The sequence below is a fragment of the Heliangelus exortis genome, chromosome 3 (genome assembly GCF_036169615.1).
Source record: "Heliangelus exortis chromosome 3, bHelExo1.hap1, whole genome shotgun sequence".
NCBI lineage: Eukaryota > Metazoa > Chordata > Aves > Apodiformes > Trochilidae > Heliangelus > Heliangelus exortis.
The window spans coordinates 8,721,488-8,738,295 of record NC_092424.1 but is presented as its reverse complement, the minus strand read 5'-3'; the positions used below and the strand labels follow the sequence as shown (position 1 = coordinate 8,738,295).

Here is a 16,808-nt window from a genome sequence, read left to right as displayed (position 1 = left end):
TTCTTATATTTGCTTAGTGTATGTTTTGAGGAAATTAATGCTTTTTGCTTTGGCTCAGCAGGATAAATGTTCTATCTTGTATTAGTTTAGAATTCATTTTGATATTAAATGTCAAGCTGTAGTGCATATTTTTGCCTACAGCAGTATTCAAGCTTAGGGGTGTAAATATGTAGGATTTTGAAAAGTGTAGTGTGATTAAAATTTAGAATTACAGAATATTACTCTGCAGAGCTTGTAGTTTCTTATTCCAGAGGCATCATTGTATAGTCCAGGTTTCCCACTACGATTAATTCCATTTTCTCCTCTTTTGGAGGGAGTTAAGGTTCCCTCTGTAAATTGAAAATGTCTGAAAACATCTTGGTATAATCAATGTTAGGCATTGATAATATGTTACAAGTCTTAATATCATAGTTTTTTTTTCCTCAAGTACTAATGCAATTTTTATTTTTTTCTTCTTTAGGAGAATATATAAAAAACTGGCGGCCAAGATATTTCCTGTTAAAGACAGATGGCTCTTTCATAGGCTATAAGGAGAAGCCCCAGGATGTGGATCTGCCATATCCACTTAACAACTTTTCAGTGGCAAGTATGTATGTCCAGTATTTATTACTCTCTCAGCATATTGACTCATTTCTTCATGTGCATTTCAGAATTTATTTGTAACATTGGTATGTGTGTGTGTGTGTGTGTGAAGTGCCTGTAACTAAGAGTAACATTTGACAAATGATTGTTGTAAGAAGAAAATTCCTGGAAAGCTTACCTTTAATCAGATGATTGACCTCTTTTCAGTTTTTCAGTAGTATCTCAGAATTGCTTGAAACTCAAATTAATTAGAAAATTATCTAGACTGTTAAATGACACAAAATCATGCTAAATTATTTTTCTCTTGGATAATCAGGTAATCAGCTCTCCAGCCTGGTTAATCAGTAATTTCAAGCAATCAGACAATTTGCATATATTAGCAAAGCTACAAAGTGTGTATCAGTTGGATAAAGTGAAGACGTTTTGTTTTCTTGTTTTCCAAGAATGTTTCTAAAAGACAAATCTGAAATCTTTTCATCTGGCGAAGTGAAATTTGTAGATGGGTGTTTCTGAACAGAAGTGAGAGCATTTAAGAAGCAAAACTTAAGGGGGCAAAAAATCTCCCCGAGTATAAGTTCTGGATATCATAGCTAGAAACTTTCAAAGGAACACTGGTAAATGTACCCAGTTTCTTTCAAAATTGTATTAGTGTAGTGCAATTCAATAAATAGTGGTGTTTAGTTTTATAGAGGAGTATTGGAGCTACAAGAGCAATGTCGTGTGCTTAGGGAGGGGGTTCCCTTCCTCTGCATTTCCGAAGATGGAATAAATGCTACTGAGACTGAATATACCTATTTTCTTGATAAAATTGTTCCTGAGTTTGACTTCATTGCTGGATATGAAGTAATTTGGGTATTTTATTTGGTAAGAAAGTAATCTTGTGCTCCAAGCCTATGTCTTGTCTGACAACTAGAGGAGGAAAACTTTGCATATTCTTACAAATGACATGGACTGTGCAAGCCTTCTAATAATATTGATGCTATTCAGGATAAAATTAGTGATGTCTTTATGTTGTCCATGGGTAGGAATTGACTGGATCATGGGCCTTTATTCCTTAGTTACTGCTCTGAATATCTTAACCTATAAACTTATAGCAACTAGTAGTTTCCTAGATATTTTTTCCCCATTGGGCAGCGGAAAAAACATTTGTAGAACTACTTTGCCCTCCTTTACCATGTTTTTCATTGCATGTATAGTCTTTCTTTGCTGCAGCAACTAGAAGGATGGTCTGAGTGGTAGCTCTACTAAGTGAAGAAATGCATAATTGGCAATTAATTCCAGTTTGTTGATACTGATGGATTTTTTGGCTTTGATATCCAGAGGTGATCTTATATAATTCCTGTGGAAGAATGCTTCCCCTGAACTTTACCTTGGTGGAAGCTGGAAGATTTTGTATTTTTTTCCAAAATGACACCTTCAACACCTCTACCCACTGTCTTACCCTCCCACCCCCCAAAAAAGTCCCTTCAGCAGGTAGCTAACCTCATAGGTCTGATCCTTAGGCAATGTAAGCTAAAGGAACAGGGAAGGAATATTAATAGAAGGAATACAGTTCCAGTAAGCAAGATGAGTTTTTCTGTTTTCTGGCAGGAAAAAAGAGTAGTGTAATCAGAAATGATTGCTGATCAGTGCAAAAATAGGGAGATTTTCCACTCATAGAAAGAATCGCATAAAATGAAGTGAAGCACCTATGTGGAATTCACAGGATGAAAAGCCAAACGTCTTCTAGGTTCAGAATGTTTGGATAAGATTCCATTTTTTAAGTTGGTTTTAATTAAATGGATTATGTTTGATCGTGAACAATATTACTTGATACATGGAGAAGTTGAAAATATAAAGCACTATGTTATTATACTCTACAGTGCAAAGGACTAAGTTTTTGGTCAGCTGTTTTATTTGTCTGAAGATGAGATCGGCAGTAGGGCAAACAAACAAACAAAATCACTATATGAATGGATCAGATATCTTTGGCATTACCTGGTAAATGTCAAGAACTGGTCTCACAGCCTCTGATCCAAGAGTTCCTGGGCTGCTGCAGTAGGTTTCGGGCCACAAGCAGTGCAACATATTTTTCCTGTAATAGTGAAGTACGTTTTTCATAAATTACTAGCCAGGCAGATGGAGTGTGAGATCACTGTTAATACCATCTTGATTAGGTTGGCAGGGACTTAAAGATATGTCTTTACAGTCCTATCTTCATGTAATCTTTGTAGCTATCTGTAAAGTGAGAGTGTGGTCTCAGTCTACGTTTTTCTCTCCAAATGATAGACATCTTTGGCTCTTGCTTACAGCTTGTTATTTCAGCAGAAAAGGCCAAGGCTGTGGTATTATTTTCATAGTGCTGTTGGAGTTGAACATTGTAAAGTTTGCACAGCTCTGCTTTGTATTATACTTGTTCTGTAATTCATAACTTCTATATCCAGCTCTGTCAAATTAGTTCCATGATAGAGATACCTTCTCACCAGTGTTTGCTGCCTTCCACTCCTGTGACACCAGCCTTACTTTTTCAAAAGCCACTTCCTCAATCATAATATAATTTTTTTCCATGGAGTGGCTCTCTGATGTCTTCCAAGATGACTGTAAAGTTCCACACCTGAACATTACTCTCTCCCTGGTCCTCTGCCATCTGCATACTCTGTCAGAAATAACAGGAAAGGTGCAGAGAATGAAGGTGTTTTACTTACTGCTAACAGTGCTTCCAGTGCTAAATAGATCTTTGTTAAAACCTTTCTCATCAGGTGGTGTTTTGTCACAGGATGGAGTGTTCAGAGTCCATCCCTTTTCCTTGAGGTGTTTTGGGAAGAAATGAGGGGAAAAGGTGCTGGGAAGTAGGTATGTGAGCAGGTACAAACTTTACCCATAGAGGGAAAGCCTGAGGCAGTGTGCTCTCACTTTGGCCCATTCCAGCCACCCAAAATGCAGGAGAAAGGCACAGGCCCAAGATGGAAGCTGGTGATGTGTCCTCCTGGAGCTGAAGTATGTCCCTGAACGTGGGATAGAGTTGACTGAAGGGCATGATGGAGCGGGCTGGGTGGAGCTGAGCCCTATCAGAGGATATTGGCCTGTCCCCCTTGGTGTCCTGGGGCTGGGGCTTTGCCTCTCTTGCTGCTGCTGCATCAGACACAAGTCCCAAGATGACTGAGTGCCCTGCTCTGCATCTGCAGGGCTGCCACCAGGTTGCAGAGCTCAACAATTCATCCAGATCTCATGGCACTGAACAGCACGTAGGAATAATTCTGGTTTCTCTCCTGTGGGGTGAGCATATTTTATACAAAACAGAGTAATTTCTTTAACGTGGCAGTTCAGAGAGCTGTGTGTTTGAGGGATGCTTTTAGTTACTTGATGTGTATGCCCTGACATTTGGACTCACAAAAAGCTGCGCTGTGGTGTCTTAACCATACACTCAAAGGTGCGTGAAAGCGATGTAATTACAATAATGGGGAATTAATTGTGGAAACTTAACCAGTTGATAGTGGTTTTCAGAGGTAAATTCACAAGTGTGATCTTACATGAATTGTCTGGTTTGAAATCAGTTCAGCTCTTTTCAGGAAGAAACAAGCAGTTGCAAGTAATCAAGCTATTGTAGCTTGAAGATATACTCCTGATTGACTGAGTGGGCATGCATTCCTAGCCCACTTCAACTGCAAAATAAAATATGTTAATGTAAATTCTTTTGCTTAGACATTTATGCAGTCATAACCAGTTTAAAACTAATTTGGATTAGATTGGTTTGACTTCTTTGTACAGGCAGATGCCTGAAAAAAAAGTCCTGGCTTTTAAAACTCTTTATTACACTTCCTTGGAACAAAACTACTACTCTTGGTGACAGGATGTATATATTACCTCAGTGCCCTCCCTCCCTTCCAAAGCCCACCCCCCCATCCAATATGTTGATTTTAACTGTCCAGTGTTGCCTAATTTGAGATAACACTGCTTCGTGTTAACCACCTTGGTCTTTTATGTTTATTGTTACTGGGGAAGGCAGAGTGGAAAGAAGAGGCAGTTTCTTTAGTTCTACTTAAGGAGCATTTGCGGTTTTACTGAAAAAAAAAAAATACTTCCCACATATGCATTGAGTATGAAGGTAATCACATAGCACATTTGAGAAGGCACATCTCTAAGAATTGGCCCTTTGCCTTAATTTTGATCTTTATGAAGGGAGTAATTGGGAAGAGCTGTATCCCTTCACAGTAGCCTTTGAGCTTTGGCCAAAAATGATGTCACCTGGAACTTCTATTGTATCTTGAAAGATAATACTTCTTAAGCACTCCGTGTTACATCTACCCCTTTTTTCTTTGAAAAGAAAAAGTGGAGTCTAGTTATTGTGAGAAAATAACATTTTATAACACTTCTTCCTTTATTTTATATTCTTTGCAGAAATGATTATTGATCAACCTTGGCTGTTCTAAATGGAGAAGCGGTGCTTCTTTTTCCTAGTCTTTCAGTGGGCTGAGACAAGGCTTATTAATTTAGGAATTTTAAATCTTCGAAACATATGAAATGGAAAGATTTTTGGGGAATGATTTCAGGGCTATAAAGAATTCTAAAGCGATTCTCTAAAGAAATGGTTAGAAAAGTATATTTGCATGTTTTAAGTAAGATTAAATTATACTTTAAAATACTCAGCATTGGATGTGACCTTACATGCAACTCCTCAATTCACTTTTCAATGAGATTTAAGTCCCACTTTTTTTTCTAATTGCATGTCACGGGATGATATGAACCCATAGATAAGCATGTAGTTGTAGATACTTATGATTACAGTATAGACTTCATGCCAAAATAATAATGTTGCAATCTTATAAATAATGTTCATTCAACACTGAAAATATTTGTGGGGAGAAAAAGGTACTGTGTGTGTAATGTACTACATATGCACATACACCCATGGAAATTCAAACTCTAATGTGTATAAGCAATATTACTGCCTGATTTGGATGTGGAATTGTTTTGCTTACTGGAAAACCAGGCCAGTAATTTTCTGTGGGAGGCTTTAATATTACTTTATGAATGGTTTCTAGGTTGTATAGTTGGTATTCCATCACTAGACTTGGAAGTTTGGATTCAGTTGTTGGCTTTGTCCTGGGTGAAAACTAATTCCATGTTCTCATCCTTCTATTTTAATGGCCACTGATTTCTCAGAAACCAGTATAGCATACTGTAGTTTCCAGTAATGTCTAAATAGGGTCTGGTATGAGCATGGTAGGTCAAAGGTGAAGTTTATAGCCAGGTCTGTTTTTATGCTGGTGTGACACATCCCGTTGCATAAGTAAAATTTCTTTGCATGGAAGACAGAGAAGGATGTATAATTTTACTGTCTTCTGTGAAAACAAATAAAACCCTAGGCAAAAGCCAACAATAACATTCAGAAATCTCCTGTTTCCATTCTCCCTCTCTGCATGAGGGGCCAACAAGCAAACTGGTTGTGACAAAAAGACATGGATGCTACTTCAGTACTGTTTGGATTGTTGGAAATAAAAGACTTTCCAGCATGATAAAAAGTGCATCAAGGGTGATTTTCACCTTCGAGGAATCAACTTAATTTTTTATTATTATTTATTGTGCAGTCATATATGTTTTTATATTATCAAAGCATGTATAATACTAGTTATAAGCCAAGCCCCACAGAAGTGGGATTTCTACCCGTACAGAACAAAAAGTCAGTCCCTGCTCCAAAATACTAAAATTCCAAATATAAAAAAAAGGGACAGCAGATGGATGCAGACAGATGGGGGGAGTATGAGAAAACAATGAGACAGTATTAGCCTGTAGTACAGGCAGTGGTCTCAGCACATCAACAACTAATCCATTGTCAAGATTAGATTTTTACTCGCTTCTCCCTTCTTTTCTCTCTCCTTGCTTCTCTCCTTCCTGTATTTTAAGAGGTGGTGAAGGAGAGTTTTAAGGAGGATTTGAAGAGAACTAGTATAGCAGAGAGAAAGCAGAAAGACTTCTGAGAAATGGTGCTGAAATTGGAACAGGGGAAGGATGGGTGGCATTTTGATGCTGAATACAGAGTGCTACCAAAGATGAGGGTAGGCTGTGGAGGCAGATTGTGTTGAAAAGCTACCTATAATTGATGTGGTAGAGATGGTAAGAAACAAGGAATACAAAGAGAAAAGTGGTATCATCAAAGAGGCAGTAAGAAAAATGATCTGTTCAGCAGCTTTGGGGATAACATTTTTAGGGGGAAAACTGCATTTATTGAGATCAAAGGGAGGAGATGTTAAATTGTTCACATAAATATCTACGTGACTAGACTTATTTTTAGGGATCATATTCCTCACAGATAAAATGCAGGGAGCAAAGACAGAGCCTCAGAAACACAGGTTTCCCCTAGGGAGTAGGTTGTGCGTATGCTCGTGTGTTTGTGCATACGTGTAAAAGCTGTGGCTTCTCATACATGTAGCATGGTGTGATAGTTCTGCTGCTTCTCTACTATAGACAAAAAAGTGTGGATTTAAAGTGCAGAGTAGCAGTTATGGAAAAAGGGAATTGTAAGCAGTGTGTTTAAATTTTCACATTAGAAATTGAAAAACGGGTGTAGGAACTGAACAGGGAAAGGTTTAGACAAAAGTGTTTATCTTGTGAAGGAAAGATTAAGTGAAGAATAGAAAATCAATGTTAAATTTTACTGCAAATAAATAAGCTAGATAGATACAGATAACTGTATATAGATACAGCACTCTATATATATATATACACCACACCTAATATACATATATATATATACAGCACACCTAATATATAGCACTCTGTATATTTAAAAGTGAGTATGTTCTAAACAATGCAAGGAGTGGTTCTATACTATTTCTTCTATATCATATGATGATCATGGGGAGTTGTCTTTTGTTCTAAAACTCAGTCTGTATTAGAAATAATTTCCAAATTTGCAACCTTCTGTTCATTTTTTATTGCAATTTTTTTATGGCTGCTTGTATGTTTAGTATTCTTGTCTAGCTCTATCAACAAATACTACTGAAGTTGAAAGCTTCCATGGATGAAATAATAAAATTGCATTAGTCTTCTTTGTAATTTTATTCTGAATGCATGTGCTCAGGAAAAGAACACTGGTGATTATATGGTTAAAGTTATAGAATTCAAACTTTAAACTTTTTAATAAAATCTGAACAGATGATCTGTGCTTTTTTTTTTTTTCTTTTTCTTTTTTTTTCTTTTTTTTTTGGAACTGGCAGGTTTCAGGCCCTCTAATTGGCTTCCCAGCTTTGCAGAGTAATTACAGCTTCAAGCAAACTTTGTCATCTGTGGTTCAGAATGGTGTAAAGTAAACAGAACGTTTTGAAATACAGTTTGTAGTTAGAGTTGCTCAGGAGAGTTTAACTAGCATAACTACTTAATTTAGATAGTAGCAGATATTTGAAAAAGATAGTCTAACATTTTAGAATTGTTAGAGTGTGGATATGGAGACAGAAGTTAACCTGACTCTTCTTTTGTTTAAAAAAGAGAAGTTCAATACTTGAGAAACATCCATTATATTTCTTTATACTGTATTTAGTTCATATTTTCCATTTCCTGTATGGATCAAAAAATGGCCATACGAGTGCTACAGACTTGTTGGAACAGAGTTGTCAGTTTCTGTTACTGATTTTGTATTTTGCTGCTTTGAACAAGTGTTCTCCCCCAAGGTTTTTCATCCCCCCCTAATATTAAAGAGGAAAATTCTCATGCTTAATGTAAGCAAGACAGAAAGCTTTAGGATTAAAAAGTGTAGTTCCAAGTTGTAGATGGCTAGCATACAAGAACACAAAGTTGAGTCTGTCTGTTTACTGGCTTACTCATCTTTTTGAATGATAATTTAGACTTCCAACTGTTTTGAGTTGAGATTCAGCCCTTTAATTACATATGTTTATGTGTAGTAGAAAACTTGAAGACATTATGCTAGAGTTTTCTCTACTCTTGGTAATGACCCAAATATCACTCGAGCTTTGGGAGCCAGCTCTCAGTAGCCAGTTTCACTTGTTCTTCTGTGCTTTTGTAGTTTCCAAACTATTTTCTCTGTCTAAAACTACTACATTTTTTTCCCAGTAATTAGCAGGAAAATATTTTGGTAATTAGCAGTGACTGTGTATTAGAGTACTTATTCATCCTAATAGATTTCTTTTTTCTCGCTGTAGGTGAAAGACATTCACAAACAAGTTTCTTACTCACGTTCCAATCATGACAGAAATGTTCTTTATCTGAGACGTTTATATACAGCAGCACATGGAGCATGTGGGAATATCAGCAGATTTCAGTTACCTTTATCTATTGAGAAGGATGGGTGGCACACCACTTGTAGAGATACATTAGTCCTTTGCTCCTTTTTTTGCTTCAGAAGGGAAGGATATGAACATGCATAATTCTAAGCTTCCGCGAGGAAATGTAGTCTGTAGCGTCCTTAAAAAGAATATTTAAAAAGATCATTAAATATGGCTAGATTTTATTTTTCAATAGCATCCAACAGTGAGAGTGAACTGGCATTTTTGTTTTGTTTTCAGTGCCATGTAGAATTGCTAAGGTATTTTTTGTTTTATTTAGTTGATTTAGTTAATAATCTGTAAAGAAAGCTTAGAATACAGTTACTAGTTACAGAGCATAGTGTATGCCTCTATATGTTTTGTTCATTTTAATAATGCACATCACTTTGAGGACTGTATGAAAAATTAGTATAGGTAGTACTAATAGTAAATCTATTTATTATATAGATTTACATAATGTACCTACTAGTATACATATCTGTTATGCTGTGTATAGTAAGCTATATGTATAGATAAAGACCATTTTATAGATAGTGTTTAGTCATAGGCAGGCTTAATCCTGTTAGTATGAAGTTTTAGTGCTTGAGTTGGCAAACTTAAATTAATTTCATTTTTTAAATTAATTTCATTTTAATGTATGAATTTTTTTGTATGCATTTGCAATCAGAAAATGAATGGGTAAATTAAAAATCTTTGACTCTATTACAGGCACTGGGGAGGATGTACTTTTTAGTTGGTACAGATTAATTGCATGTTTACTCTTTACCTTTTTGTGTTCAGATTGTCCCAACACAATCACCTCACTCTTGCGTCCCTGACAGCTTCTTTTGTCTTAATTTTCCTAAACTAGCTACTCAGTTTAGCTGTACTCCACCAGTCCTCCAAGTTTTTCTTTCTCATACAGGCTCCAGTCTTTTGTCTTCCCTGTTTTCACTCTTATCCTTTTAATCCTTTAGTCTTTTGTTCCCAACATCTCTTACTAACTCGCTGTATGCCATCATTCTGTACTGGATTTTGCCTTAACAAGGTAGTTTCATTTTCTTATTGTCTGAGGAATGGGATCAGCCTTTATGAATACAGGAGAAAGAGCTGTAGCCTCTGGATTATACTCAATGCATAGATTTAAAATTATTTTATGCTTTAGTAATTGTTATTGTCTTATCCCTCCCACATATAGTGTGGCCAGATGCCTTGCATTTTCACAGGAATACTAAAAGGATATCAAAGGTCTTGATTTGCCAAGTTTTAAGTCTCATCTCCAAAAGTAGTGTTTTCCAGCAGTGTGCAGCTTTAGGCAGACACCCAGCAAAGAAAATTTCAGCCTACGTGATTGAAGTGTGATAGGATTAAAGATGTGAGGATGGTTTTGTCAGGAGTAAGATGAGATAATCCTAGAGCAGACAATGCTTCTAGTCTCTTCTGTTGTGAAGGTAGCCTGACACATTCCTTACTGCTACAGCTGATGGAGTCAAGAAAACAAATAGCCAGCTAAACCTAGACTCACAGTTACTGTGGTCACACCTTGGACTTCAGCCTTATCCCTGGAGATGGGGGTTTCTTTGATCTCATGAGTAATGTTTGTACCCAGCTAGGTTAACTGTCCTATGAAATTCTGCTTCATTGTACTCCCCAAGTTCCCATCATCTGCTTCTGCCATCCTTGTTTCTCTTCCAGCTTCTGTGTTTGGTTCCCTCTTCCTGTGTCCATCCTGCTGTAGCTCTTTTCTCTTTTCCGCAAATGGGCTCTCATCCCATCCAAAACTTAGCTGAGTTCTTAAAAGCAGTCTTCTGCTGGTCTTCTACTGGTCTTCTTTTGAGTCTCCACAGTGTACACAGGTTCATTGAATGTCATGTCATATTCTTGGCCAGTAAACAGTCTGACTTCACTAATAATTTATATTGTGTATCAAGGAATACACACTTGTGCAGTGCAGTATTTACTGAATTCCTCTCTCATTTTTTTATACATGTATCTGTCAAGCTTCTGATGTACTCTGCTAAGCTGCAGGAAAAAAATCCTATCAACAGATGCCCTTTTTCCCTTTTTTTCTTTCTTCTTTCCTTTTCCAATAGAAAAATTACAGTGCCCATGATAGTTCTTAAGTCAAGGTGTCTTCATAAAAAAGACACCACTCTGATACCAGTCCTTTCATGCCTGTATATTAAGGATATTTCAGTACAAGCAAGTCTGCTGATACTTGCTGTGGCCTTATATCATGAAGACAGAGGCCATTTCATAGATAATCATGTCCCACATTGTTTAGGTGTTCAAGCATACAAATTAATGTCTTAAGCTAAGGCTTTAAGCTCATTATGAGCTAGTAATATTAAAGAGAATTCCTTTAATGTGTTTTCAGTATGCAGCTGCATTTCAGAAGGTCAGCTATGAGTATGTACCTTATACAATTAGCACCAGCATCAAAAGCATAAAAGAGAAAGCAGAAGTAGTGTAGAGGGTGCTTATGTATGTTGGGTGTTCAGAAATTTGCTGGCTCTGATGCAGCTCCTTGGAGAATATTTAAAATGCGTTCCTGTAAAATTGCAGATGACAGTTGAGGTTTCAGGACCCTGAATTTGTGAAGGAAAAATGCACCAAGCCAATGTAATTTAATTCTGTGAAAGAACAGCATACCATGTGAAGCTGTACATGTCAAATAACATGACTTTTGTAAAATGCTGACATTAACTGGGATAAATAAAATGTAATTCACCAAGAATATTGCAAGGTTTTATGCTAAAGATTAGTCAGCTACATCAGCAAAAGGTGTGGGTCAACTGGTAGCTGATAGCTTTACCAAAGGAAGCTACAGTGGATCATAAGTGAGCAGGAATTCTGTTGCCAGATTAATTATTGCTCAATGTGTGAATATGATAAATCATTTTAGATCACACATTTGATCTGAATCAGGTCTGAACAAGAGACAGCATTCCAGAACATGAGATGTGATGTTTGTCTACTTTGTGGTAACTGCAGGAAATTAATTACACTTTTGACAGAGTACCTTTAGCTTCAAAGAAATGTTTAAATATATTTGCATGAATAAAGAGCTCTATTAGGTCAGTGTTTTGCAGATACAATGTTTAGTGCAATATGCTACATCGTAAAATCGCAGTCTCATTGAATCATTGCCTGAATTGCCAGTGTCCTGGTCTTGTGACAAAGGAGCAATAGGCAGTCTACTGTGTGTCTAGAATTGTGTGACAAGGAAGATCTTGGATGTGAAAGCACAACCTGTGAGGACAGACTGTTTGAACTGATTTAGGCCAGGGAAGACTGAAGAAAGAGAAAATAGTGTTCAAGGGGATAGCTGCTGAAAAGATAAACTAAATTAATCAATTGGGTAAGAAACAATATGTTTACATTTTAGGAACAGTTTCATTAAATACTTGTGTGTGTGATTATTTTGTGTTTAATAATCGAACTATTTTCAACATCTGAATTTTCTCAGCTAGGCTGTTTTACAATTGGCCTACTCCTGAAGTGACAGTAGCATGGGCAATTGTGGCATGGTTACCATTGAAGGGAAAATGTCATATTCCTCTTGCCAGGTACAGATGGAAAAATGTGCCTGTGGCTACTGCTGTTACCTTGGCATACCAGAGCAATCTGAGACCTAATACTCTTCTTACCCTCATGACACAGACCTAGTTTGCAAATGGAGATTGCACTCTTTGTATATGCAACAGCACAAGTCCAATAAATTCCTATTGACTGAATTTTTTCACCTTATAATTATTATGTTTTTGTTCAAGCCTATGCATATATGACCATTCCATATTTCCTTCTACGTGCTGGATACATGCCAGATGGGTATACATTAGATATATGTATTTTATCTAAGTGATTTTCTTTGCTCTTCACCTGTTAACTGGCAATATATAAAAGAAGCAATATAATTTATTTCTCTAGAATGTCAGCTAATGAAAACAGAGCGACCAAAGCCGAACACATTCATTATCAGATGTCTTCAATGGACCACTGTCATAGAGAGAACATTCCATGTAGACACTCCAGAGGAACGGTGAGGCTTTCACTTTTGTTCTACTTTCTGTGTTCTTTATGTTGAAACCTCAACTCAGTCTCTGCTGGGAGAGTGATCACAGTGATCAGCACTTGCAGCTGTGACATTCTGAGCACGTCTGAACAGTTATTTGAAGAATTTGTAAGTCAGCTCCTGTGAAATACCTGAGCACATAGCTAGTGGAAGAATTGCCTGCAAGTAGTTGGGATGAGTGTGTTCAAATATGCCAAAACTACATTTTGATACCTCTCTGAAGTGTTACATTTTGCACAGTTCATTGAAGAATATTCAATATATTGAAGAATATTCAATATTTCTGTTCTGTGAAAATGTCTCGCAGGGAAGGGGAATACCAAAAAGTCTCTTTAAATAACAAGTTATCAAATAGTATTGCCTGGGAGATGACATTCTGTGCCCTGAGCTGTGTTATACCTGGCACAACTGTTTTCACTTTTAATATATTTACAAAATGGGACATTTGCAGTTCTTGAAATTAACCATGCAGTGATCCATTTTGGTGCTGGTGAACATCACCACCTTTAACATAACAGAGAATTTGGAAGGCCATGGAAGTTAATAACTTATATGAGTCTTCTGCTGTTTATCATGAGAATTGACCATTGAAGCAATGTAGTGTGTGAAAACCATTATAAGCCATTTATTGGGATGTATTTTGAGTTTCTAATACAGATGTTGGCTTGTTTATGATAGGGAAGAATGGACAGAAGCAATCCAGGCTGTAGCAGACAGACTTCAGAGGCAAGAAGAGGAGAGGATGAACTGTAGTCCAACTTCACAGATAGACAATATAGGAGAAGAAGAGATGGATGCTTCAACAACCCATCATAAAAGAAAGGTAATGGCATTAAAAAATAACTGGTAAAACTAATAAGTAAATAACTTTTGTAGAAGGATTTAGCTGTGTAAAATGAATATTATTCCTATATCCATTTCAGTGATACTAAGGTTACTTAGTACATGTTGATTAAAAGTACTTAGTTATTTTATTTCAGTAAAATGGAACTGTTATAGTTTTGTTTGTTTGTTATGCTATATGATATAGCACTTCTGAAAAACAAAGTTCAACTGTTCAGGCATATGTTAACATTCTGCATATTGTTAGAACATTATTTTGGTCTTTCCCTTTTGTTTGTTTACTGTTTTAGAAATATGGTAATAAAGTATTTTCTTTAGAAAAGTAGATTTACCCCCTTTGTCATGCAAATACTACCCTTTACTAATTAGATAATTTGCATGAGACAGGTTAGCAGGATTTGGCTATTAATGACCTTGTTTTTTTGCCGTCTGGGAAAATAACTGTGCTTTAGATACCAACGAATTAAGAAAAAACAAGGTTCTATGTTTTTGCAGTCCTTCACAGCTTTTGCTCTAAATAGGAATAAGAACATTTGTGGGTATAACATACTTGTATCTCCAGACTCAACAAGACAAACACACAACTATGAGCATTTTCTAAAGATCCAGTGCCACACAAAAATTTGGTGATTATTTTGTGTTTCTATTTCATCTTGTGTTTCTGTATGGACTACTCTTGAAGTCCATTCAAATGGATGTCTTGTTTACTATACAGAATTTATATGACTCCCTAAATGCACTGAAAATGCATGAGAAATAATAAGCTGTTTCTATAGGACTGGCTTAATTCTTTCTAGCTAGAAGTGAAACCTGTAGAAAACATGGAGAAAGTCTGCTGACAGAGCAAAATAGTCTTTTAATAATGTGACTGAATCCTTTGAATGATGGAAAAATGAAAAGAAATTGTGAATATGTGTCTTTACTCATTGTGCATGTTTTGTTCATTGCACGGTATGAAGTAAGAATCATAGAAAAATCATTCAAGAAGAACCATCAGTGGATGAAAACTATGCCCTTACAAAGGTGTCATAGGAAATCTTAGTTCTATCCTACCCTAACTTTTGAGAATTTGAGTTTGCAGTGCAAACATTGTTCTTTCGTGCTGTTTCATTGTCTGCAATTTTCTAACCTTTTTCCACTCTAGAAAAAAGGTAAAAACTAATTACATGCAGCTGTAACAATACTCTCATTCGTACATTGTCAGGTTGGCATTGGACTTTCAGCCTTGCAGCAGAGATGTTTAATGATTCTGCTCCAGGGTTAAATACGGTGAGCAGCAGCAAGACAGAAGGAGCACTTGAGATGTGTCAGTCTTTCTAAGAGGCAGGGTGATTATGTGGAAGGGATTTGGGTTTGTTAAATATCTGAGCACTGTTCCAAACCTGTGTATCCACTTAGTAGATGTGGATGCAGAACTTAGGTCTTAGTTTTATGCAGACCCACTGCATAAACCCAAGCATTTTTGGAGTATCAAAATCAATGCTTTATAATGTCTGTAGTGTGCTTGGAATGTGTGCTTGCTGTGGTCACAGTGCAGTACCTTTGCCCATAGAACAAAAGGGGCTGTGGGAATAGGAGGAGGAAAATCAGTTTTGTTTTTGTCTTGCTGCTCATGCTTTAGGAAATGCTGAAATAAGATGCTGGGAAGGTACATGTGAAGTGCTGCAGAATATTTTAACAGCTTTGGCAACAAGCCAAAAGCAAATTCTACGAAGCAAAGGTGAAAAGAAAAATGCTGATATTCAACACATAGCTGTAGAGCACAATGGAGTTTTGTAGCCAGTGAAGAGCATACTGATGACAGCAAGGATATTTTTTTGCCAAAACCCAAAATCCCACTGCAGACTGTTGACTGTTGGAAGATTTCAGCAAAAAGTTCTCAGAAGTTTTTGGAATAAGAAATATTAAGTGACCATAATGTTGGGGAGTTGTCACTACTCCCTCTATGTTAATTGAAATTGGGAAAAAAATTTACAATCATTTCTGGTTTGTACAAATGTTTCTGAAAAGCTTCTGTTTAAGCTTTTGTAGTTGTCAATATAATCAGAACCATTTCAATTATAATGACTTAATGCATTTTTATTGCTTTTTTTTTGGGTATTGGATTCCTTTTCAGGGATTTTTTACACAATGTGTCCTACAAACTTGTTTTGTCACCTGATTTTTCATCTAAGCCCAGTGAATTTTGCTTGTGCATGCACCAGATGGCATACATATGAGTAGAAGAGCATAATCAGATTAAGAAACAAGACAAGAGAGGAGTGGGCATGTTCTTCTCTAAAAAGGTGGCAAAAGGTTTATGAAGAAAACAGTTACAGTCTTTAGGATGTGGAACTTGATTTGAACAGACATGACAGCAACGTCCCTGGCCCAATTATCTGGAAGAACCAGAAGCCCTTTTTTTTCCTTTCTTTCTTTTTTTTTGTTTTGTTTTCAATCTGTCTTATTGGTGTCAATGTGTCACTTAAGTTTTACAGTAATAACATCACTAAAATTTGGAGGACTAGAAATTCTTAGCAAAATGTTTTTATTTGTTGCAGTACTATTTCTTATAAGTATTTTTTTCCTGATAAAGTCAGATATAAACTCCAAGTGATAATATAATTTTTGTGCAAACTAGGAATTGTGACACTGTAGTAGGTTATATTCTTTTGAACAGATCATCCATAGGGGAGTAAATAAGTTTTACAGAAAGCTGAGCATCATACAGTTCTGTTGTTGATGAAGTTTCATGTAGCTTCGTTGTTTTTCCTTTGTTTGTTTCACATGATGTAGGATGAGTAAAGAATAGATTTTTCAGAGGAAACCAAAAAGTAATGTAATGAGGAAAAAGATTCAGTCCTCAGAGTTAGATAGGAATGAAAAAGATGGGAAGATGATCCAAGAGATGGAATCCAATCTTATGGGGGCCTCCAAACTTGCTTACCAATATCCTTCATGCATAGGAAGTATTTCCATTTTTCCACCAGTTTTCAGTACACCCTTAGCTATGGCATCTGTGTTTTTATCTCCCAAGGTCTTGTGTTCTTTGGCAGACTCTCTGAGTTACCCTGAACTACATATCATCTCTA

General features: G+C 36.5%; 1 protein-coding gene across 3 annotated transcripts in view; it reads left to right on the top strand.

Moving 5' to 3' along the window:
- The window catches only part of AKT3 (AKT serine/threonine kinase 3), a 142,887-nt gene that overhangs the window by 77,627 nt on the left and 48,452 nt on the right, over positions 1–16,808 (top strand). For all 3 annotated transcript variants that reach the window (XM_071739107.1, XM_071739106.1, XM_071739108.1), the window contains exons 3-5: positions 461–586; positions 12,750–12,861; positions 13,573–13,717. In XM_071739107.1, the coding sequence (XP_071595208.1) occupies positions 461–586; positions 12,750–12,861; positions 13,573–13,717 (383 nt within the window). The remainder of the gene's footprint in view (positions 1–460; positions 587–12,749; positions 12,862–13,572; positions 13,718–16,808) is intronic.